This window comes from Phaethon lepturus, unplaced genomic scaffold, assembly GCF_000687285.1.
Source record: "Phaethon lepturus isolate BGI_N335 unplaced genomic scaffold, ASM68728v1 scaffold10283, whole genome shotgun sequence".
Taxonomy (NCBI): Eukaryota; Metazoa; Chordata; class Aves; order Phaethontiformes; family Phaethontidae; genus Phaethon; species Phaethon lepturus.
The window spans coordinates 72,774-97,684 of record NW_010526973.1 but is presented as its reverse complement, the minus strand read 5'-3'; the positions used below and the strand labels follow the sequence as shown (position 1 = coordinate 97,684).

The 24,911-nt window shown below is 37.8% G+C and overlaps 1 protein-coding gene across 1 annotated transcript in view; it reads left to right on the top strand.

Moving 5' to 3' along the window:
* Window positions 1–5: 5 nt before the first annotated feature.
* Window positions 6–24,911, top strand: part of PDZD8 (PDZ domain containing 8) — a gene marked incomplete at its 5' end in the record, with an annotated part of 63,349 nt that continues 38,443 nt past the window's right edge. Inside the window, 2 exons of the mRNA XM_010283240.1 lie at window positions 6–640; window positions 20,458–20,580. Of these exons, the coding sequence (XP_010281542.1) occupies window positions 6–640; window positions 20,458–20,580 (758 nt within the window). The remainder of the gene's footprint in view (window positions 641–20,457; window positions 20,581–24,911) is intronic.

The window sequence follows — 24,911 nt, the reverse complement described above, 5'->3', positions numbered from 1 at the left end:
CCGCCGCCGCGGGCCCGGACCCCAGCGCCAAGCAGCCGCCGCAGCAGCAGCCAGAGCCCCCTCTGGCCCCCTCCTCCCGCGAGGAGACGTGCCACTTCCTCAATGCTATCTTCCTTTTCCTCTTCAGGGAGCTCAGGGACACGGCCCTGGTCAGGAACTGGGTCACCAAGAAGATCAAGGTGGAGTTCGAGGAGCTGCTCCAGGCCAAGATGACGGGAAAGGTGCTGGAGGGGCTCAGCCTCAGGGACGTTTCGCTCGGCAACGTCCTGCCCGTCTTCAAAGCTGTCAAGCTCATTCGGCCGGTGGTCTGCAATGAAGAGGGCTGCCCCGAGGAGCTGGGCTTTGAGGTAGACCTGGAGTACAACGGTGGCTTCCACTTGGCCATAGATGCTGACCTGGTCTTTGGCAAGTCGGCCTACCTCTTTGTCAAGATCTCCCGGGTGATGGGGAAGCTGAAGCTGGTCTTCACACGCCTGCCCTTCACACACTGGTCCTTCTCTTTTATGGATGACCCTGTGATACTGTTCGAAGTGAAGTCTCAGTTTGAAGGGAGGCCCATGCCTCAGCTCACTTCCATCATTGTGAACCAGTTCAAGAAGGTTATTAAGCGCAAGCACACCTTACCCAATTATAAAATCAGGTAGGATGTCCTGTGTCATCAGTGTTGCTTTGGAAGATGTGCATTACAATTGCTGTTTTGCTTTTAATAAGTAAAGAGAGACTTCTCACGGTACTTTTACAGTAGGGGTGCTTGTACATTGTTTGTCTGATATCAGAAGCTTTCCATGAAGGTGAACATGGCTTTCCACTTATAATAGGTGAAGAAACTAATGCACAGTGAGATTGTGACGTGCTCCAAACTACACAAAACTAAATGGTGGAAATAGTAGGTGTGAGGTATTTGGGGATACTGTCAGGTGTCCAGTGACAGGACCATGATAATCCCGCTTTGGAAAAGGTAGAAGGATGGCTCTGTGGACAGCATCTGGGTTTGGGGTGTCCTTCTCCCAGTCTTCTGCTACTGGTGAGCTATCTGGGCAAGACGTGTGGCTTACGCTTACCTATAGAGGCAAGGTGGTTGTTAGTTAATGTGAGAAAGGATAAAGATGACTTTCTAGGGATTATTTTTGAGATCTCGTGATAGATGGTGTCCTCTTCTGATTTGTTGAATTTCTTCAATAACTTTGGGGAAATCTAAAAGTTGATGAGAGGAGTATTGCCACTGTTGTGGTAACTAAAACTTTGGGGGTCCTCTTGGGTTTTTTGTCTTTTTTTTGGTAAGATAGTATGTTTTCTTTTATAAATGCACACACTGCAGCACAGACTGCATTATATAGTGAATATAAGGAAATGTTCTGTAGCAGAAGTGGCAAAAGGCATCTTTACTTTGATTCCATCCCCATTTCTGATTTAAAAGATGCTGAATGTCTTACCACTGTTCAGGTACTGTTCCCTTTCTGTCATGTGTCTTGCCACTTTTAGGATACCATGTTCCCTTTCTCTTTTGTTTATTCTTTGTAACTTGTGTTATGTGTTAAGGAAGGATTTTTGTTTTGTTTACCACATTCTTCTGCAATAAGTCTTGTCTCTGAAATGCATCAGAGATGAGTAACTGAAAATGCCTATTGAATTTTGAAGTGTAATTAGCTCTGCAGTGATGTCATTTTTAAGGCCTTTTCAGCTGGTGGTTCTGCAGTCAAATTTATAAGAGTTCTCGTGAAAGTGGATGTGTAAAACATCCAAGATCTGGAAAGCCTGCAGGGCAATGAGTAGTTTCTCCTAGTAACATGGTGGTCCTTTCAAATTTTGAGGTACTGAATTGCTTTCCAAAAGAGAGCAATCCTTGGGCAGCAGGGAAGATTTGAAGAGCAAGTTTGCTTCCATTCTTGTACTGTGTTAGAGAGAGACTGCAGAAACTCCACACTGTTGTCTGTGGAGCCTGAAGGAGAGCCTGGGGTAGCACAGTAGTGATACAGAGTGAGAACTCTCGGCATACCTACAAAGAGAAAGTAGAGCAAATGAGCTTTATGCTCTCTAGACAAGTTTTTAGGGTGCCTGTGGAACCAGCGAGGATGTGCTCCTCCCCTTCAGCAGAGGGAGACAGATAACTTCATTTTGCCACTGGGAGATGCACCTGGGCAGTAGGGCGCTCTCATCATTTGGAGGTGATGAATTTTCCACCTATTTTTCATGCTTTATGCACCAGAAAGAATGGATGAGGTGTGTGTGAGCCACTGACATGTTGAAGGAACTGGAGGGGAAAATAAGGAAGGAAGCAGAGCACAGCGTTTGGGACAGAAATGAGTAGAAGTGTGAGGACAGAAGGTAACTGACATGGAGAATAATATAGGAAGCATAAATTCTTATAGAACTAAGAAGAATAAATTGTTATTTTAAAATGTTCTCTGAGTTATAAGGAGTTGGGAATTTGTGAATGCTTGAGAGGGAAATGCAGTACCATAGCTGGTTTTCACACTAGATAGTAGGTGGGTACCACTGGGTGGCAAATGTTCAGGGAAACTGTCCAACCCTATATATAATGCTGTTGGCCTTTACATTTTATGTCGTGTTCTGAACATGTCATTCTGACCCACTGTGTTGTGAGAGGGAAGGCAGGACACTAAGCTTATTGTACATTAATGAAAATGTCTTAAAGAAGGTTGGGTCATCGGTAACTGTCTAGAACTTTGCCTTTAAAGCTTAAAGAGGGAATTTAAAGCTTAAAGAGGGAACACAGACCCCTGTATGGGAACCTCTAGCTGTCTGGGAACCTGTAGCTGTCCACAGTTGCCCAAGGTTTTTGGGAACACAGACTGAAAACATGTAGTCTCCATCAGCATGTCTCAGATGAGTTTATGCAGGTAGATCCCTAGACAGCAAAACTTGGTAGCAGCTGAGTAGTAACAATACACTCTTACGTGGTGGCATAGTTGAGAATTGAGATGTTACAGTTTAGGTGGTATGGAGAACTGATTTGGAAAAATCAAGCCCCCTGCTGATAAGATGCAAAACTTGGCATTTTTAATAGAATTTATAATAATACATTGTCTTGGGATTATGGTATGTTAATATATTCCTTAGCAAGGAATGTATAGGAAGAAGTCAGAGTTTCACAACTGCTTAATAACCTGTTACCTTACTTAAAGCTTAACAAATTGTCATCTACAGGGAATGTGAGTATCCTCTCCCTGTTTTTTTCCTATAGCCTATATGCCTTTTGTTTAAGAATGTAGTCAGTATTTGCTTCCATCTGTAGTTCAAAACCTTTTTGATGTCTCCCTACTCTTGCTCAAGTAACTTTGTAAATAAATCTTTGAAAAGCAGTAATTACAACCTTGTAAACAAAAGCACTCTGAGTGCAAGGAGTTTTCAGCTGGTTAAAACGGGCACTTAGTTACCCTGCTAGCTTCAGATTGAAGTCCACAAAGGAGTTCTATCTTGTTTCAAGGTGCTAAGTAGCATTAAAAATTAAAATATGGCATTTTCTTTGTCTTTTGTATTAGGCAACTTCTAGAGTTTATTACTTGGTAGTGAATGGCATAAGAAGAGAATTTATGCCAATAGATGATTTTGAATATTCTATAACTAAGTTTCTGTAAAGCACATCCCCCCCCATTATTTAATTGTAAAATGCTGCATTAAGAAAATAGGTGTTGCATCTGCACGAGTGTATTGTCTGTTGCTACAGCCAAATTACTACACACATACTTTTGTATTCTTTCCAGTTATGTGCAAAATTTTATGCAGCAAAGCAGTTATTAGTAAGATCATCCTCTTTTGTATAATCCATTGCTAGGTGTAACTTTGTGTGATGTGCGTAACCGTAGCTTGAAAGTAGAAGGTGGCATCTTGCATTCCTGATGCACTCTTAAGTATCTATGAGGGGAGGCAATGTAGACTGGTAAGTGCATTTTAAGGTTTGTCTAGCATTTTATGTACAATTTTCTCCATAAAAGCAATTGTCTACTAATTGTAAAAGGAGGGATGCACTTTGTCAAAACAAATTAGTAATAGTGTGTAATCATTTTTCTTTGGTGCTTTAAGAAATATGTGTCTGGCAAAACACCCTATTTTGAAGCTGCTCTGCCGTTGAATGGTGATTGCTATCACAGTAGAATTTGGTTAAATGTGTGGAAGCAAGGCTGCTGGTAAAATTCAGTGAATGGTAGGCTTTTTTTTTTCTTTTTAGTCATCTTTGGTAAAGGATCTATGCAATTCCGTTGGTGGTAGCAAGAGTTACTAGTGGTTTATAGCTAACTTTAATCTTAATGTATTTTTTCTTCGTAGTAGAAATGCAAACAGCTTTTCTGAAAGCGCTGTGGTTTGTCAGAAGTTTCTTGTTCAGGTGTGGGGAAGATCTAAAATGACAGTTTGGGGTTTTTTTTTTTCCTTCTCCAATATACATGAGTTCTGGTGTACTCTTGAGAAACTAGGTAACTGTGAGTCAAGGGTCTTTGTTTATAACTGGCCCTAACTTCAGTAAGGAAATGAAGAGTTGTAGGTGTCATTTATTTGGCGCTACATAATCCATAACTCTATTTTGACCCAAATTATCTGTTTAAATCCTACCTTTTTTTAGTTCGAAGACAAGTTGGCCAGTGGGTGAAGCTTGAGAATGAGCATGGAAAACCTTGACTTCCCCTGTTGCTTGATTGTAGTGGCAACTATTGGTGTTCCGCAGGGCAACCACTGACCCACCGACTTTGTCTCACTGTCCCAAAATCTCTAATGCGGGCACTCTCAGGAATCATACTCAGGCAGTCTTGCCTGTTGGCATAGCTTGACTTGGCACTGGGTTTTTCATGTAGGTTTCTTTTACTAGAGCAGGGTGGTAAATACCAATTATCAGCAGAAAGTGGAGTTTATCGAGTAGCCTGAATCCAACCTTTGGTTTTTCAGGGTACATGCTAAAAACAGTTCTTTAAAAGTAGTGCTGTAGGCATTGTTCATGTTGGTTTTAACTTTGTGTATCGTGTCCTCTTAATAGTAGGATAAAGTGGTTGACAATAACCTGTAGTTACTAGCATTGCCGTAGTGTGGTTTGTAGTTAGAGATGCATAGTAAAGACTATTTCAGGTGTCTCCTATGTCATTGCTTGTTTGTGCTGTTGCGGGTGTCACAGCTTCATCTCTGCTAGTTCTCTAAAGGCTGTACCTTGCTCGTTAAACTCTTATAAGCTGGTGGCAACCTTGATACTCCACCCATCACGTCAGGTATATAGGTACATGAATTATGCTGTATTGTCTAGCCTATTTTTAATAGTCAGCTATAGTTTTGTTGTTTTGATCAGGTCCTGATCTCGCTTTGTATAAGTTTTTGAGAGCTTTGGGTTTTGGGCTCTTTCTAGACAATAAAAATACACTTTGCCATAATGAAGATACAAAGTCCTTTGTGTGTATGTGAAGGGTGAGGAGGAAGTACTTGCAGTCTAGTCTCCCTCCAGAATTTAATTTCCTGGTATTTCTTAATTGATGGTGTAAAAAATCTGACACCTGCTGTTTTTTTCTAAATGTAAGGTCTTGCAAGTTCATCCACTTAGATTCTAAGCAGATTAGGTATTGCCTAAGCAGTGAGTCAGTTGTGTATATTTTAAGAACACTTGATTTCTCAGTTTGTTTCATTAAAAAAAGCTAGCATTTTGTATTGATACTAGCCTGTGTGAGAAACTAATACTCTGCTTTATTTTAATGCATGTTATCACAGAGTGGAATAACTTTCTTTAGAAGTAATCGCACAAAGGATTATTTCTAACATTTCTGTATCAGGTATTTAGATGGCCTCCTGAGATCTTTTCCAACATGAATTATCCTTGGAACTGATCACTTGCAATATAGTTAGTCATTTTCAGTAGTTCTATGCTTTATTTGGAAGCTGAGGCTATATTGAATTTCACTGGGAAGAACCATCAGACAAGCCTATTTTAATTTACCATTATAGAATGCAATTTGAGCATTACACAGCAGTTTCTTATTTCTGGCAAAACTTAAGCTAAGTAGTAATGTGAATAGCTATTGATTTGAAGTGTGTTTTAGAATAGAAATGACTTCATAATATGGTAATAGAGGTATTGGAAAAAGTATAAAATTCAAAAAAGTATATATTATTCATATGATGAGGTGATATTCAGAAATACCAGAGATAATTGTAGGGATTGGGATTGTGAGCATGTCTTAACTTCAGAAATCAGCAGCCAGTAGCAATACCTACTTTCTCTACAGCTTCTGCACAGGGAGAGGACATGGAGATTGTTTTCCTGAGTGGATTTCTACTGTAGTTGTGCTATCAATCTCTCTTACTAGTTAAAACTGTAAGGCACTTCTGTTTGATGTTCTCACTTCTCTTGCTGCTGAAAGAGGAAGCTTTTTTTTTCTGTTCTTAATGCCATGCCTATTCTGCATGCAAAAATCTTCTAGTATACAGAAGCATAAAAAAAAAAAACAACCCAAGATCTGAGTCCTTTTCAGCTCTGCAAAAATTCATGGTAAAGTAGCGCTGTGATACTTGCGGGTTTTCAGCCTGTTCCAGGGAGGTAACGCTCTGCATGATGCCAGCACAAAGACTTGTTCCGCTAATGGGAAGGCAGTGATAATTGGCATCAGTAGGTCAGTCTGTAGACAGTAATTCCATGCTTGGAATATTATCTTTGTGTAGTGTATGAGCAAGTAGTTTTTCTTAATCATACAGGAGCTAGATAAATGGATCTGTAGGCAACCTGGCACACAGTAAACAAACACAAACCTAGAATGTTAAATATTTTCATTTCTACAAGGGTGCTACATGTGTAGAAGGAAGCTTTTTGTAGTGCAGAGCTTTTTACTGTCTTTATTTTGGGAGTGATCTCAGACATACATTGTTCCCACAGGGTCACTAAATACATGTTTCTTCAGATTAAATGGAAATATGTGGTACAAAGTATGTATGTAGATCTCCTTATGTAGATATAATGTTCAAAACCTATTGGTTCTAGTGGTTTTGAAACCATTTAAGTCTCCTTCCCCAGCTCCAGCACTTCACAGGCTTTCACACTGGTAATTCTGAAAGAATGCCAATTTGAAACTTAGTCATTATAAAGTCAGATTTAAGGAATGACCAGCCATATATTGGACATTTCCCAGTATATAGGTGGCATTCTTTTCAGGTTGAGTGAGCTTTTTCCTGTGAGTAGTCAACAAATGTTACATTTTCTTTTCTTAACTGCAAGAGTGAGGAATTAAAATGGCACTGACTTGAGATGGATTATTGAAGAAACTGGGAGACCGGGAGGGGGAAATCCATATCTCCTTCCAACTGAGAAAGACATGAAAGAATAAGTTTTGGTGATTACTGTTTGTGTTTGCTGCGGATAGCAATCCAACAAACATTAAAGTTAATTGACCTGACAGGTAGATAAAGCCTCCTTCCATTTCTCTTACTTGAAACAGTATATAAAAGATTCTTTGTGCAATAATAATTAAAAGAAAATTTCCTCATTCAACACCTTTGCTGGTTTGTATTTAAAAATTACTTGATCTTAGTACTGTATCGAACTTCTTTCACGTGGATAGTGAATGAAGGCTTTGAAAAATCTGATAAGATTTATTTGGTACTTCATGGCGTTTGCATGCAGTAGCATTGCAAGAGCGTTTCTGTTCATCTGAACTCTGATCTTGAACATTTAAGCTGATCTTGCTGCTCAGAACAAATACTTTTATTCAGCTGTCATAATTTGTATAGCTTTCAATTCTTTTAAATAAAATATGAAATAAGGAGTAGTACTTTTATTTTTTTAAAGGTAACTTCAAAGTATAGGGCATATAGTATTGTGAATAACTCCTGAAATAACAAATGTCCAAGCTTGGCTCTGGGTCCATCTGAAGCAGGTAGGTGTGCTCAAGCAGTAGAGTTGGGCTATTCTGAATTGCCTTCTACAGCTGTACCATGATTTTTAGTTTCTGCAGATAGATAGTCTGACTAATGTTTCCCACCTGTCACACAAAACTGAGCACTGGATTTTCCTTGAAGGAGATTAGTTCAAGGAACAGAGGCACAGAATTTACCTGTAAAAATGGGTAGCTAATACAGCTCTTAGTAGCTTGTTTGATGTCACAACGTGTCTTTTGTAGACTCTATTTTATATATACTAAGCATGTGAAATAGTTAATCTTTTTAATTTTAAATGATGCTTTTATCAGAAAGCTCTTCTGTAAGCAGACTGGGTAAGGACAGCAGGTTTTAGCACTCAGTGGTAGAACAGTGTGGTGCTCCAGTGACGGTGAAGCTTAGTCTCAGGCTGCTGATTTTGCTATTGGAGCTAGTCCTTTCATGTTGCTAGGTTTCTATGGGAAACTGCGTATTCTGCATTCCTGCAGAGATTGCCTGAAGTCACCTGATATGCTCCTGTGTTTACAGTTCATGTTCACACTTGTTTGATTTAAAACTATTTAAACATTTGGTTATTCTTGATATTATTGTTCTTTAGAGAATAGTAAAATACTGTAAAACTTCTAGGATTAATAAGCATTATTGTCTAAAATGAGTATGGAGAGAATATTATGTACCGATGTGGTTTGTTAATTTAATAGATAATGTGTGCCACCCCACTCTGCTAAAATCCATTAAATGTGGAACCACACAAACTTTTGTGTGATGATCTCAAACTGTGCTTTTGTCCAGAAGCAAGCAATGATCCAACATTATAAGTGTTTGCTCAGAACAATTAGCTTTTCAAGCAGGTTCCATTCTGTGATACGTGACTCAATATTTTATATAATTTAGAAAAAATGCTCTATTGAAAGTGCATGTTTTGATGTTTGAGGGTTAAAGAGGGGTTCATGACAGTAGATAAATTCTCATTTTGAAAGTAAGTGTGGATGCTAGTTTGTGTGAAGGGGATTTGGGAGTTGTTACTTAATAAATGTTCATCATGTTAATCATGACATGCTAAGCTTAACATAAATTTATAAATAATTACTCAAATAAAGAAATTTCTGCTATAGTCACTGAATTTCTGGTTAAACTAAAGAACTTACTGCTGGAACTGATGTTCATCTCAGTTGAGAGACACCGGTAATATCCACACAAGTTTTGGAAGCTTTTCCTGTTACTTACTTTCACTGTTTAACAGATTGCTGTTGTTTTACAAGCCAAACAAATCTGGGATAGAATTCAGACCTTCAAATGCTCAGTGATTCACAGAATCATTAAGGTTGGAAAGGACCTTTAAGATCATCAAGTCCAACCGTTAACCCAACACCACCATGCCCCCTGAACCATGTCCCAAAGCGCCACATCCACAAGTTTTTTTGAACACTTCCAGTGATGGTGACTCCACCACCTCCCTGGGCAGCCTGTTCCAATGCCTGACCACTATCTCAGTGAAGAAATTTTTCCAAATATCCAATCTAAACCTCTCCTGGCACAACTTGAGGCCAGTATATCCAGTAAATTAGTGAAAAAATCTGCAATGAAGACTTCAGTTGACAGATGCGTTTGTGTTGCAAAGAATGTTTCTACAGTACAGTTAAAGTGCCCAACCATGAGTGAAATGGTTGCATATGCAGTGTCATGGCTGTGGGTGCTCCTAAATTGTGCTACCAAGCAAGTTGGGTATGTGCAATGTTGGGTTTGGTAGCTTAGACTTCTGCGTGAAAGCTTCACGAAGCCATTTGGGTGCATCTGCTTCCCTAAGCACTCATTCTGGAAGGACTCTTACTCCTGTGGAGCCTTGCCTGTGTTAACAAGCCCCCTCAGGACTTGGGAGTGCACCTCTTTACTGCAGGACCCGGCGGGAGCCCGGCAGCATCTTACACCTGCCTGTGGCCATATATAGCTACGAACACTGCCACGGGGATGCCAGGTGTAGCAGAGAAGCAAAGAGAGAGAGGAAAAACCTTTTTTTTTGTGAGATAAGAGAACGGCAGAAATTGTTTTTAGCTCTGAGTTGGGCTCTGGAGAGCCACTTTGTTGTTTTTTTCCCACTAGCTGTTGTAATTTGTTTTAGCCTTAAAACTACATGGGGACAATTAACTTTTATGATTTCCAGCTACACTATAGTCTAGCAGAATGGTGTGTGAGGAGCGGTGCACCCAGCCCTCTCCATTAAAGCTGTTTCCTGTAATGGAAAATACAGGGGTTCTACTGCAGCAATAAGATTTTCCCATTTTAGAAGACTTATTGGATGTCATTAAAAAAAAAAAAAAATCTGTCTGCAATAAAGACTGTATTACAGAGATCAGTTGATGATAGAGTTAATCAGACTATTACACTTAGCCAAAAGACAGTAATTAATTGCAGATATGACTAGCATAAAATTGGATAATAATTTGGAAAAAACTTTTTAGCAATTTTGTGTTGCTTGAGCTGTAAAAGTTACAGGACGATTTGAGATTAAGTTTACAAAATAATTTGAAAATATTGGACAGAAATTAAGAAACAAATAAGTGTTTTGATTTGCATTAGATATCCACGGATTATATACTTTGTTCATTACTTTCTTATCCTATTCTTAATGCGAAGTTTTTCAATGTATTTTCTGGAATTGCTTTTAATGGTAACATAGTTATGAAAAATGCCCATTCAGAAGGAGTTGTGTACAAATAGTACAATTTGCTTTTATAATGTCATTAAGTACAAGATCATGTTTTGTCTGCCAGTGTCACTGGGATGAAGATACTAATGCTTACAATAACTAATACCACATAGGTAAGATACCTTACGTGATGAGACCTTTGAAAAATATCCTGTCAAATAGACTTTTATATAGTATTTTTAATGTAAGCCATTGTGTAGTCAGAATAAGAAGAATAGACTTTAACATAAATGCCACTTGTGTAGTAAGTGACTTAAACCATTATTCTTGTTTGCCTGAGCTAAAGTGCAGATGAGTAGAAATTGAGGATCATAGTCTTGCAGTGACATGGCAGAAGGCTTCATGGAGTTGTTTGAATCACTGCTGTGAATGATCTGGCTTGGTGAATAATTCCTAAGTAATTAAACAGTGGAAATGATGCAGTGTAACTCTGAAAACTTTGTAAGAGTCTGTATTTTTTTAAGAATAACTCTGCATACTTGCTAACAAAACTTAATGCAGTATGGTAGAATAAACAAAACAAATTCTAATGTTGCCAAGCAAAGAGCCCAGTGGATTACAAGGGGTGGTGGGGTGGGAACAGCAGTGTTAGTCAGTGGTATTGTTTTAAAACAATACTACAAAAACTCAGATTTTTTTTTTTCTTTTTTTTTCTTGTTCCTCTGAAAGAAAGGCAAATTAGAGAAAATATCCAAATTCATTATGGGAATGGTGGGAGAAGATTATGGTAATTTGAGCAGCTGCTTCTTTCAAATGTAATCACAAGTCCCAACTGTAATTCTGCATCAGTGATGCAGGATTTGCAAAGTGCAGGAATCCTTCCTGGTGCCACAGGTCATGTCTAGATTGAGCTTCTGCGTTATTTCATCCCGTTCATTCACAGTACGGGCCCATTAATGAAATACTGTAACTCACAAATGTGACCTTTACTTGGGGGACAGTTGGCAAGTATTTGCCATGGTGTGTTCCTCGGTCCCCATTAGTGCTCTCCCCACCATTGCAGTCTGAATAGCTGAGCTGTCTCTAAAACAGATCCTTAATTACTGCTGTTTACAATTTTAAGGTGAACTGTCAGTCATCTCAGGTTTGAAAATGGTACTACTAATCCTGAGCTAGACAATCTGCACCACTTTGGAAGACTTGAAGGGTGTGAATTGGACTGTCTTCTGCCTTGTCAGAAGTGACTAGATAAATGTAGGTTGAGGAGAAGCTTATGTAGTTTGAACATTTTTAAAACTAACTGGAGGAGTGCGGATAAACCTTGGGATGCTATTATGTGTAGAATTCAGAACAGATACAAATATTTTTTCACTTTTGGTTTACAGCTGTCAGAGACTGTTTTCATCCGTGAGACAGCCATTTTCTGTCTAAGCTGTCTAAGAGGATGTCATTAGTTTTCATATGGACATAGGCTAGTGTTTAGAGCAGAGGATTAAAACTCTTGAGCTCAATGAATGTGTCCTGTACAGACCTTAGACTTCTATTAGAACATCAACAACATTTTCCTCTGACCAGGAGTGTGTAGAGATGATGTTTGTAGGGGAACTTGAGACTTACAGGAGAATGTATTGCTCAAGTGAGGAAAAGCTAGTGTTTTGCTAGCATCAGTTAGTGGAACCAATCTCTAATCCAGCTGGCTAAAAGTAGAGTTTTGGGGTGGCTTGCATTTATTTTGTTGGTTTGGGGTGTTTTGGGTTTTTTGCTGCTGCTGTTCTTGAATGTCTAAAAGCTGGTTGCTGAACTACACCAGCCTCTCTTCCAGCTCTATATGAACAAGAGCATAATTCTGCATCTTCTTGTACATTTGGAGCAGAGCCACGATGATCCAGGCTTTCTGGTTAGATGGGGAAATTTTGTCTTCGTTCTGTCTGAAATATAACAGGATTTTGATCTCTTTCTCTTAATTTGAACCAACAGTAGGCTTCAGCTAGGTCACATACAATTAAAAAAAAAAAAACAACCAACCACATAAAAATTCAGAGATCAAACAGGCATTGACTGCATTGAGTTAACTGAGCTATTTCAGTATTTACGGAATTTAGAATTTGGGAAACTAGTATTCTTGAAGTGCAAAAAAAGTGTGCATGGTCAAATTGATCTTGTTTGTGCTGATAAGAAAGTAGTTTTGATAAGCCTGATTCAAGATTTCTTTTTTACCCGTGGCTATTTCAATACGGACAGGAATGGCAAATCTTTAAGACTCTCCTTGCCATATTTACAGTGACTTCTGTCATATAAGCAAGCAAAAAAAAATCTATCCTTTTTGGAAGGACCTACTTGACCATTTGCATTTGTTCTCGTATTTGTTCTTGTAGAATGGGTCTTAAAGTTTTAGAAGTGTTTGTCTTGAGTGTCTGATTCGAGATACACTTCGGAGGTACTGATATCGCCGTAAGAAGGAAGACTGTAGCTTAAGAATCTGGAAATGTGTGAAACATCTTTGAAGAAAAAAACCCTGAATAATAAAATCCTTGCTTTTTTTTTTTTTAGGTCTTGATTTAAAAAGTGACTGTTCATATATTGAGAACTTATGTGTATGAGCCTCCCACATGCCTGTGGCAGAATATCCTGTAACACAGTGGGTGGAGTGTTAGAAGTGATTTGCAGTTTTCCATATAAAATCCTTGCTAATAAACCTACTCTCTTAAACCTACTCTCTTATTGCAATGTTTTTCAGGTTGCTTGTAAGCCAAATTTTCATGGGTGTGGTTAAAGCTGAGACTAGTAGATTTCTGTATTGAATAAGAGTATAGTTTGAATTACTGAAGTCTACTGGATATGAATACTTACACAGTTCTGCAGCTTTGTTCCTTGTGAAATCAGTGGAAGCTGGAGAATTGCTTTAGCAAAATCTGCGGTGGTGGTACTTTTCTTTTTAAAGTACTTAAAAAAATCCCACAACAAACTAATTGTTTTTCAAAATGAAGATGAGCTCCATTTTTATATCTTCAATGTGAAGAATGATACAAGCTGTTTGCATTCTAATACCTAACCCTAACAAGCTTAAATGTTTGCTGATAAGTACTTTTAGAATCTTATTAATGTGATCAGTTTTTTTTTTAGGAGTGGGTTTAATATTTTAATTTTAATGTAATATTTTAGAATTTTTGTAGAAGTAAACTTCATCTTAAATTACACATGATGTAAGACTAGAAGACTTTTTTATGACTTAAAATATCTGGTGTCAATCACTCTTTTTGAAACTTACATACCTTACAAGCACATGACTTGTATTTCCATGAATCAGATAAAGGCAATCTAAAGATGACTGAGTTCTGTTCTGTAGTTAGTTGGGCGTTTTGAGTATTCCCAAAACAGAAAATAAATTCAGCAGTTACTCTTCCAAAAAATATTTTAGATACTAGAATCTTTGAATACAGTAGCATTTGCAAAAGTCAATTGTTGCTTTACTAAACACAGTCTGACTTTAGATTTTGATTTAATTTTTACTTAGTGGTAAACAAAATTCTAAGACTTGCAGTGTATATGAAGTAGCCTTGTACTAAAGATACTTGCATTTTTTAGGTGGTGGGCTCTTCTGAGATTTAAGGTCTTTTTTTCCCTGTTTTACATTAACTGAACATTTAAACCTTAGTAACTCGATTCAAAAATTGATAAACCTGACAATGTTAAATCTTTATGGCAGTAGAATAGTGCTGGAATTCATATGATACAAGTGATTAATGTGGTCTTAAACATATCCAGTAATTTTTAGATCACTGTTTTAGATAATAAACTTCCTTTATAAAACCAGAGAATAATTTAAAACTTTTCCCACTAAGAAGTTCTCACTTCTTAGCAAAAGCTCTACAAAATCCTAGCTTCCTCCTGCATTTCCAAATGAAGCTGTAAGTCTTTCTGCTTCTCTCAGTAGGAAGTGGAGTCCTAAGAGCTTTTGAAGTTTGTTCCTGTCTGTGTTTAGGTCTTAATTATTTTTTTTACCGTGACTCTGGGTATTCTTAACAGATGCAACGAACAGAAACACATAAGCGCATAGTTATCTTTGGCCAGATAAATTGATTTTTTTTTTTTCCTCCCCTGTTCTTAATAGATTTCCTCATGCAACTGAAAATAGTGTAGTTTAGGTACTGGTGGGAGCCATTAATTTAGGTAATAGCTTAATTAACCTAAGGTATGAAAGACTTCTGTACTCTTCTCGGTTAAAAGTTAGCTAAAGGACTACAAAACAATAATCACAGAGTAGTGAATACAAGTGAATGGGAATATAGGTCAGATATTTCTAAAACTAAACCGCTGAATTACACTCTTGTTCCAAGTAGGTGAGTTCCTCCCCCGCAGAACTGTCACTGGAAGGAAGAATAGCGTTATTCAGGGGCCGAAAACACTCAAAACGAAGGGAACAAACTTAATTTGTTCGGTTTTGTTTGTTTCCAGGTGAAAATTTGATCTAGACTTTGAGTGAGGTGGTGATGAGATGAGAGCAAATGAGCACTGAAGTGACTCTGTGGAATATGGCGTGAGTGGAGCGTAGAAGCCCTTTGTATGAAGGAGACATACTGACTGCGTGCAGTGTCTGGAAACATTTTTTGCTGTGCTTTGTATGTGGAAGAGCTCAGTATTATACTGTTTTAGAGTACGACTTTAATCCTGTATATGTGCAGTTCTGGAAACATTTTTTGCTGTGCTTTGTATGTGGAAGAGCTCAGTATTATACTGTTTTAGAGTACGACTTTAATCCTGTATATTAATTGAGTAACTTTATCTTAATTATCTTTCAGTGTAAACATCTGTCCAAATTCCTCATGTGAAATAACTTTTTTTGCTGTTTGTGTTCTGCACTATTTGTTGAGAAACACTTTTGCTACTTGACAGCTTCTTAAATATTATTTTTATAGGTTTTTTTCCCTCGCTGAAATTTCACATGAGGTTTGATGGATATTCTTTTTCATATTCACATTATTAAGTTAAAATGCTGTTTTTTAACATTTTCTTGATAGTGTGCTATTTGAAGTTTAGACTTCTGGATGAATAAGGTGATAAATTTGTGGAGGGAGACTGGTAATTTAAAAACAAATAGAAATCACACTAAAAGCATCTAGTATAAGGCACTTTTTAAAGACTTTTTTTTTAATAGTGTGCCATATCTAATCAAGGTTTTGGGGTAGGGGTGTAAGGTATCTGTTTTCTCATATAGCTACGAAATGCCTATTTTGTTCCTCTGGAAAAGATGAAAAGTTTACAAAAACTTAACAAATATGTTTTAAAGACAGAAAAATCTCTCCCACACAAAATCTACCTTCTGATAGTTGTTTAGTATCACTTCACAGGTTTGGAATTGAAAAGGAGGTTTTTGGGTATGTGGACCGAGTTGGTGTAATCCTGCTTTGTAGGTCAAGGATTTGTGACATGAGCATGACTTTTGTCTTTTGACCATGCTGAATGAGGAGGTGGCAGCATTAGACCCCACTTGAAAGGGGTCTAATATTGATGCAATGACAGTCTGCCTTGGAGAACCCTGTAACAGCTCAGCAGTGTTTAGAAAGACACTGTATTTCTTGTTACCTTTTGGTAACGGTTTCTCAGCTGTTGTACTTTTAGGAGCAACTCCTAGATTTCCCCACACCGTTGTCATGGCTTAAAATCTCTTTCTCTGGCTGCAGCAGTGAGTGGACCAATTGCAAACCATTTGTTATGGGCTTGTTCTCCACCGATGGAGGTCCACTAACTTCTTTGATTACTGGGTAAAGTTAAGAAAGGGAACAGAGGATACTGGATGAGTGTTCAGAGATCTAGACAGCCACACAGAAACCATATTTTTTTTTCTTGGTCAGTTTGTAAAGTGAGAGCCTTGAATTCACAAGAGCAACTTACCAGAACTTACCAGATCCTGGGATGGCTGTTGTGATGAGGGCAGAGACCAGCCAAGATTAACTGAGGCATTTAGTTTGCTGTCAAGGTTTCTTTATAGACTTTTTGAGTAGAGGCTTAATGGCAGGCTACACAACCTTTTTTTTTTTTTCTTCATTAGTGTGATGAATTTCTCTAAGGCATTTACTGGTGGGCTTTTGCTCTTTAAAGCTGGGCTAAGCATTAGAGTGTAGCAAAATAAAAAGCTATTACAGCAAGGTTATTTACACAAGGTATTTTATAAAATAAGTTCTACATTTTAATAACAAACCCAGGATGCTAGGAAACTTATCTCTCCTTTACATAGGAATGTCTGGGACAGGAAAATACTGAATCACAAAAGGAACTGTAGTCTGCAGGGCTTGGGAATAGAGTTTGTATCTCTTGTTTCATTCACTGTGTGTTGGCACTATTAGCTAAAAGCCTACTCTTGGTACTTTAATACGATGAAATACAGCTTTGCTTTCATATTAAAAGTGTGTTTTGTTGTCCCTACTGTAAATACTTTACGAAACAAACTTCACAATTACATTTCGTCTGGTGACGTGATTGTTTTCAAGCAGGAGAATTAGACGTTGCAGAGGTGGAATCTGACTTCGCCGCCGAGAGGAGAACATCCGCTGGTGTTCTGCTGCGCTCCTGCTAGACAGAACAAAATTGCAGCAGCGGTGGCTCTGTAAGAATGCACTGCTCCGTGCCCTTCATTATTGGTGACTGTGTTTTGAAAAGGTAGGGTAGCTCATAGGCTTTCTCTACCATGGGGAGAAAGATGGGAGAACCTGTGGTGCCTGACTCAGTTACATGTGTGGGTTGCAGGTTGCTTACGTGTGGTTTTACAACCGACTGTTGCTGTCTGCATCTGTATTAATTCACCAGTTCCCAGTAGGAAAGTCTTCCCAAATAAATATGGGGTATCTTGTACTTAAATAGTCTGTCAACAGTTCATTTACCTAATACACAATTGAAATCTACTTGAAATAGTAATTTGTCTGAAGTTTAATTTTGGAAATGTACAAACTCTCAGTAAACTAACTTAAATAGGTAAGTGCTATCTTATAGAACTGGAAGGCTTCAGAGCAGCACTTAAACACTAAAAATGCATTTAATGCGGGATATTTAGCTCTTTGTATGTTGCTAATGCCAATGGAACGCGGTAATGTATTAGGTTTTTTGCTAAGGATTTTGCAAAATAGTTGCAGTGGTAAGAGTGTGAACATAAGTGCTTGTTGTAAATTAAAAATGATGTTGTGACTGCTTTTTAATCCCATATTTGTAGAAAATTTAACTAGTGCTGCACAAAGTCCATCTTACACTGTTAAGTGTTTTGAGTATTATTGTATATAACTGCATTGGTATTTTAGAATTTTTTCCTCTTTAAGTCATTGTTGGTTATGAAAGCCTATTTTGAAAACAGAAATCAAAATTGTAATAAACATTATGTCTTAATCTACCGAGAAAAATGGCTTGTTCTGAGGATTATTTCATCGTTCTGTGCTGCAGCGAAAGACTGCAGTGTGCACTGTACTTAATGCGTTGTTCTGAAGTTACTTGAGAGATGACATTTTTGGTTTGAATATGTAGGTAGATACGTCTGCATCCTTACTGGAATATTTTAGTCTGTTGTTTTTCATTTTTGTTTTGTTCTTATTTTTAGTATTGAAAACAGATTTGTCCAGGTTTGTGTTTTTATTAGGTAGCCTGCAGACTGTTTTTGGGGGGGTGTGTGTCTGTGTGTGTGTGTCTGTGTGTGTGAAAGACCTTATCGATACTTGTAAGCCTGGCATTTGCAGAAATTCAGAGAGGTGATGGTAACTTATTGGATCCTCTTTTTTTTTGTCTCTTCCTACCTGCCAGAAATCTTGTTTTAGTAGCTCACTGAGGCTCCTGATGATGGTCATCAGTTTGAGGTTCCCATGGAAAAACTATCTTTTTTTTTAAAATAGATTTTGGAAGAAAGTATATGGACAGTTGCTGGTACTAATTGAAAAGTTGTTTATTTGTGCTGAAAAAAATCCAAACCTACAAGTATTTATTCACTAAAAATTTGGCATTATTTTCCAGTGTGCTTGCCTAACTCTTCCGTTGTTGTCTAACAAAATCTGAGCTAAATCTGTATTTTTGAGGGGGTAAAAATGATTCCTAAAAGCAGGGTGCCCTTGCTTGTGCTTAAAGTGAGAAACGTGTGGGGTGGTGGTTGCTGTGATGGCTTAGGGTGGGTTTGAGCAGGGAGGTGGTCAGGCCCTGAAGTGGTAGTAAGTCTTATAGAGTGAAAATAGTTGGGTCATCTTGGTGATATTTTCTCTACCCTTGTGATGCCTACTATTTCTTTAATAATTGAAGAACTATTAAAGGAAGACTGAGTAAAGTTATCAGACCAGATAGTACCTGCACAAGGCATATTTTGAATTGTTTGCTTATGGTGTAGTCATAAGCCTAAACCATGGCCAATGTGATCTAACAGCTTTGTATGTTTTGTACACAGACTTAAAAATAATGGAATAAAGTATCTGAATTATTGAATTTTTGAATTTTTTTCCTTGACCAATTTCAAAACTGTTCTATTCCTGAAGGAGTTAATGAGGAAACTTGGAACCAAATTAAAGTTCGAAGTTGAATTGGATTTCACGAAAATGGCTAGAGTGTTGAGTTGTATTTATTCACAAGGAGAACAAAAGAAATGTCTTTCTCATGGCTCTGTACGAGGCTGATGCTTATACAGAAATAAAGTGTCTCGAATCAGAGCGTCGAACTCCCTCACAAAGAGTGTGCCGACAGTTAAAGGGCGCTTAAGTGTTTATTTGAATTTCTGAAACTCTTCAGTTCAAATCCATGTGACTGTTTCCTGAACTTACTGTGATCTCTGAATGTGACAAGCAGATGCCTCTGAGCAAACTACTTATGAAAGACTTCTTTCTCATGAAATGGCAGATACATCCTGCAGGCAGTGGTGCTCGTGTCCTGCTATTTGTAAGTCTTCAACCGAAATAATCACTGGGAGGCTGTCTCAGTGACAGAGGATGGAAGCCAAGGCATGGGGCAGTGCTAGGAAATAGGAGCAATAAACAAAAAAAAGGAATACCCTGCAAGTGCTTTTTCAATGCTTTTATGTAATGCTAGTGCAGATTCCGTGATATCTTTCTATCGGCAGGGTTGTGGCCCTTGCTGTTAGGGCTGCATGTGTGTGTCTGCCATGGGATGGGGCTGCAGCTGTGCAGCCTCTCCCCCTCCTTCCTTCCCTCCGATCGTGGCTGTCTCTGACACTGAAGCACTATCACTTAAAAATGAAGTCGGTATTTATAACTCGATATATTCTAATCAAAGAGAGAGAATTATGTGGTGAGATAATGTGTGTAAAACACTTAGTATCTTGAACGTGAACTGCTTTTCCTGTGAATCACATGCTGTGATAAGGGAAATAAAGCTCAAGGGCGAATATTTAGAATACCTGTATCTTTATTTTAATTCAAGAAGATTGGCTGAAAAGAGCAACCGAATGTTTTTCACAAAATCACAGAAGTATCAACCTGTGTAACTAAAGTGTCCTGTTTATTAGGATGCCCCAGTCCTTTAAGTACAGCAGTGCCATAAAAATTTATGCTTAGGGTCATAGTACATTTTCGCCTTTCAAGGCTGTGATATTTTATGCAGATGAACTTAAAACTTAAAGACCTGGTGAAATATTTACTGAAAAAGGACTCTTGTGTCAAATCATGTTTGCAGTCATAAACATATTCTGTGACTTGATCAGCTCCCTGCTTTCTCAAAATTATCTGCAGTAGTACATATAACTCAAATAATCTATTCCTGTGAAGCAGTTTGTTTATGTATTCTCCAGTCTTCTGCATTCAGAAAGCTTTAGTAGCTTCTACTTGTTCCTTTTGACCAATTAATATGTAGGAATAGTAGTATTTCTCTTTAGGAGTGTTAAAGACTAATTGTAATCCTGTTACTTTTTTATATTTCTCTGTGTTAGTGTTATTTACATCACTTGAATTAAGATAAGTCTCTTCTATATTTTTCAGGTTCAAGCCATTTTTTCCATTTCAAGTATTGCCACCTCACGAATTTGAAGATCGAGACCTCTGTATACAGGATTTTCTATTGACAGAAGGTCGCCTAAAAGTCACGTTAATTGAATGTACAAGGTATGTTTTGTGATCTTTTGTTCATCCTTGGCTAAGGAAGTACTTTTGTTTGTTAAGTTAGTAGTAATTATAGATGTAGGTCTATTCTGCTTCATGAAGTAGTAGCTTTGGTGGTGTGATTATGCTCTAATCAAAAAATGTATTTTTTTAAAGTAAAAATTAACAAATGAAAGTTGCAGTAAGTTTCTGAGGCACTTCTATGTTGTTTTGTGGCTGCATGCATTTGCCTTTCTTCTGAATTTTGCCTGGTTATAAGCTAATCAGTGCCTCCTGTTACTGGTTGTTTTGGGTTTTTTTTGTTTGGCACACCAAATTATGAATCTCTTTCCAGGACAGTATAAATGTTGTAATTATTCTATTGTATTATGTTGTAAGCAAAGGGAAATAATTGTTTCATTCAGTCTTACTTGGATTAATCCAAATAACTTTTGTAAGGCATTGTTTATTGTCTTTGTCTTGAACAAAATAATGGAAAGAAATAAAATCTACTTACTTCACTCATTGAAGAGAAAATTATTCTTTTTAAAGCTGGAGAGAAGGTGTGTGGGCTCTTGGTTTGTTTGGGGTTTTTTTTCAGACCTCTTAGTTCTTGGTATATGTTAGATCTTATCCAAGTAGTGCTTAGGCTTTGATCTAGTCATGTGCCGTTCTGTTCTTTATGAACTAAACTCTGTTTTGCAGCAAGACTTTTTTTTAACCTGTTCTTTTCATTGCTTGTATTACCATATGAGCCTCTCTTTGCACTTTTTTCTGTAGCCTTGTCCAACTGTTTGAACTGTATTTGCTGTATTAATGTGGTTTATCAGTGCCATGGATTTCCAGAAGACACTCTTCTGCTTCTAAGGATTGTGTGGGCCACAGCAGTGATTATTTTATGTAATAAAATTGCTGCTTACCTGTGTCCGTAGCTTTGTGATGCATTTTTTTTGAATGATCCAAGACCACTAAATGATTCTGTACACTCCTTGGCTGCTAGGACTGTTTGCTCTTTAACTGTACTGAGTGAGGGAACTCATGATCTCTTTATTTGGCAGTCTCCAACTTCAGTGCAGTAGTGCATTCATTTTTATTATAATAGGGCCCAAAATAACTACCTTAAGTTGTGTGTAGTTGTTCTTGGTTTGGAAAGTAATCTTTAAATACTGTCTTTCCTGAATCTGAAACACTGTGTAACATCACCAACATCTCACTAGTGTTGTGTTTCTTTCCATTACATTTAGAAGCCAGATTGCTCAGTTTGACATCATCATCTGACCTCTCAGTATTTTCAGCTGTCACAGATGCTTATCAGATGGCTGAGAGAGGATGCAGTTGCTGGCTTGTCAGGTCTTTTAAACTTCAGGTCTGACTTAATCTGACTGTTTTATGCAGCTTGGAATTTTTCAACACACACTTGGAAATTACATCTCGACAGACACCTCTCAATCTAGATGTCTGACTTCTGGTCCCATAGTAATTCCTCAGATCTTCCAGGTGTCCCATCCTTTTTTGAACTAAATGACTACAACTGCTGTTCATAGACTCCCCCTATGAGTAAATATTCTTGCTTACTTTGCACCTGAAGATATTGATGAGGTAGAAGCTGAAAGACACATAGAGGATTTTGGTAGTAAAAGGAGAAATATACAATGTATGCAAAAGAAACAATGACAAAATTCCCCTATTTCATCAATGCTGTATGTGAGCTGGTGTGAAGGTTGCCTGGGACCATTCTCAACCATTTTTTTGCAGTGCAGCACTGCATGCTGAACGACAGAGCTTTTTCACTCATGTCTTCCATACGGACCTGAAAATTTTTCTTGGCAATCATTTTTGTTCCAGAAAATAAAGATTACTGTATTTTTCAGTTTTGCTTAGTGCCCCAGGTTTTTATATTCTCTCGCAGTGCAGTAGCTATTCGTTCACTTCTGTACAGAATTTGGAGTAGGATTCTTGACCACTGACGTATTCCATCTAGTCTGGTAACAGTGTTCTGCTACTTCTCCTTCTTAAGTCTGAAATCACTATAGTATAAAACATTTAACAAACTTTTTCTGTGTTATACATGTAAACTTTAATTTTGTTATATTCTGCGCACAACCAAATACCTGCACTTTCTGCACTTGTTTCGTTTCTAATGGTAGGCTTGACCATACTAATTTCCTTGCTGTCATGCTATTGAAGAAAAGTTAAATTTTGCGCATTTTAAAAATTAAATTAATGAAAGGATGGGAACTTTGGTGTAAATAATAAGGAATATGTTTTGCAGATCTTTGTCTGACCCATTGAAAATTTACGTTTTCTTGTACAAGTGCAATGCCCTCATAGAATTCAGTCATTGCAAAGATGCTGTTATCTGTGATTACCTTAAATTTTTAAGGAAAATGGTAAAACAAAGCTGTTTAAATTTTGCTATATTAGTTCTTTTTAAAAGATACACCGTGAAGAAAGTCTCAAAGCCTATAAATGAGTATTTTATATATATCTCATTTATTAGGTGAGAATACTCTTCCAAAACTATGCCATCAAGTGGGCTTTCTAAATGATAATTTTTTCAATAGATAGTGTTTGTGGACAAGGAAATCTTCCAAAGATAGTTGTTTAGTAAAGTACCGCAGAATGTACCTGAGACTGCGTTGTCAAATTTGGAGTTTTATGGGTTCTTTTCCTTTTGTCTTCAAGTGCGCTTCAGTGTGCAGCAGTGGCACCTTTAAGTATGTGAATATTGAATCTGCTTTTGATTATTAGAAGTTGGGAAATATCCTATGTATTTCAGCTCCTAAAATACTTGCAAATAGAAAGGCCACAGTTGAAATGAAAAAATGAGGAAAGGGTTGTAAAGGAAATTCAGCTTGCTTTTACATACTTGGTAATAACTAACATTTTACTAAAGATTGGTGTGTACTTTGCCTGCCTATACCAGATCCGTGTTAGATCTGTGGATCAGTACTCTAGCATCATCATACAAAAGGAAGGAAACTTCGTAGCCTTGTTGTTCATTCTCCTTTCTGGAAGACTATAAAAGTTTGCTGAAGTTCTCGGCTTGGCTTGGCTCAAGAGTTGAGGTGACCACAGCCTCCATGTGCTTCCGTTGTTCTCTATCGGAGGGAAAATACTTCATGTCTTGGAGTCCTCGTAGCTCTCGGACTGGAAAGCAGGAGAGCTGCAAATAACTTTTCATATCCATAGCTACTGTGTTGAATCACCCTATTCTACCTCATGCTCACTTGCTGTAGGTAACCATCCCATTTACAGTTGAGGAATGAATAGAAATTCACTTTCTGTATGTTTATTTTAATTACTCAGGTGGTAATTTAATAACTTTATTGATTTAATTATAGCTGGTGTTATAAACTCTGTTTCAGGATGTCTTTCATGCATCCTTTCATACTGATTTACAAACTTGTAATCTGTAGGATATAGGTATCTCCTTAATATCCAGTTGTTTGGGGTGTGTTGTGACACAATCTTAACGTCAGTCTTTATCTGCAGCTGTGTTATAGAATACAGTACCTCTATTTGCATGCTAATGGAGGTATGATTCAAACAAAAATTTCCTTAGTGTAGTAGCAGTTAAAAACTCCCTTTTGTTTTTCTGAAACTGGGAATTGAATTCCAAACTCCAGCATGAAGAGCTCTTTAAAATTTAAATGTCTAGTTTTGCTGTCTTGTGATATGTTTCTTCAAGTTGTGTTTTGGTAAGCTAATGTAAGGTGAAATTTCATTATGGCTCATTGTTTTCCTTGTGACTTTTATGTTACGGTTCTCTGAAAATTATGTTTTATTCCTATCTTGAGCTACCTCCTGTCCTTGTTCTTCTCAGTTGCCACCAGTACAAGACAGCTAAATAGCTACTGTGCTGATATTTTAGAGGCACAATAAGTGCCCCTGGAAAATTCCCCAAGAGTGTGTGTAGGTGACCAGAAGACGAAACGTATGCACCCAGTGACCAGCTGTGGAAAGCTTTAATGAACTGGCTGATATCAATGTGACACTGAGGAAAACCTGCGTTACTCAAAAGTAACTACTAAAAGCGGAACAGAAAAGCCACAGAGGGCTGGGAATGGCTTAAAAATAAGCAGAGGCAGCATGAGTTCGTCAGTTCAAGTAATCTTGAACAAACTTACTCTTGTCCAGACAAAGTACCTCATCAGTTGGTTCTGAGGCTGGATTTCTGCTTACAGTAATCAAATCGATAGTGTCTAGACAAATGAGTGCTGAAGGTCAGGCTGGAAATGAGGTTGACAGCTGCTGTTTGTGGCGTGTCACTAGAGCGTGCGAAGTTTCCATCTGAAGACGGGGTTACAGGGTAGAGCCACCAACTCTGAACCGAAAACAATTGACACTTTGTA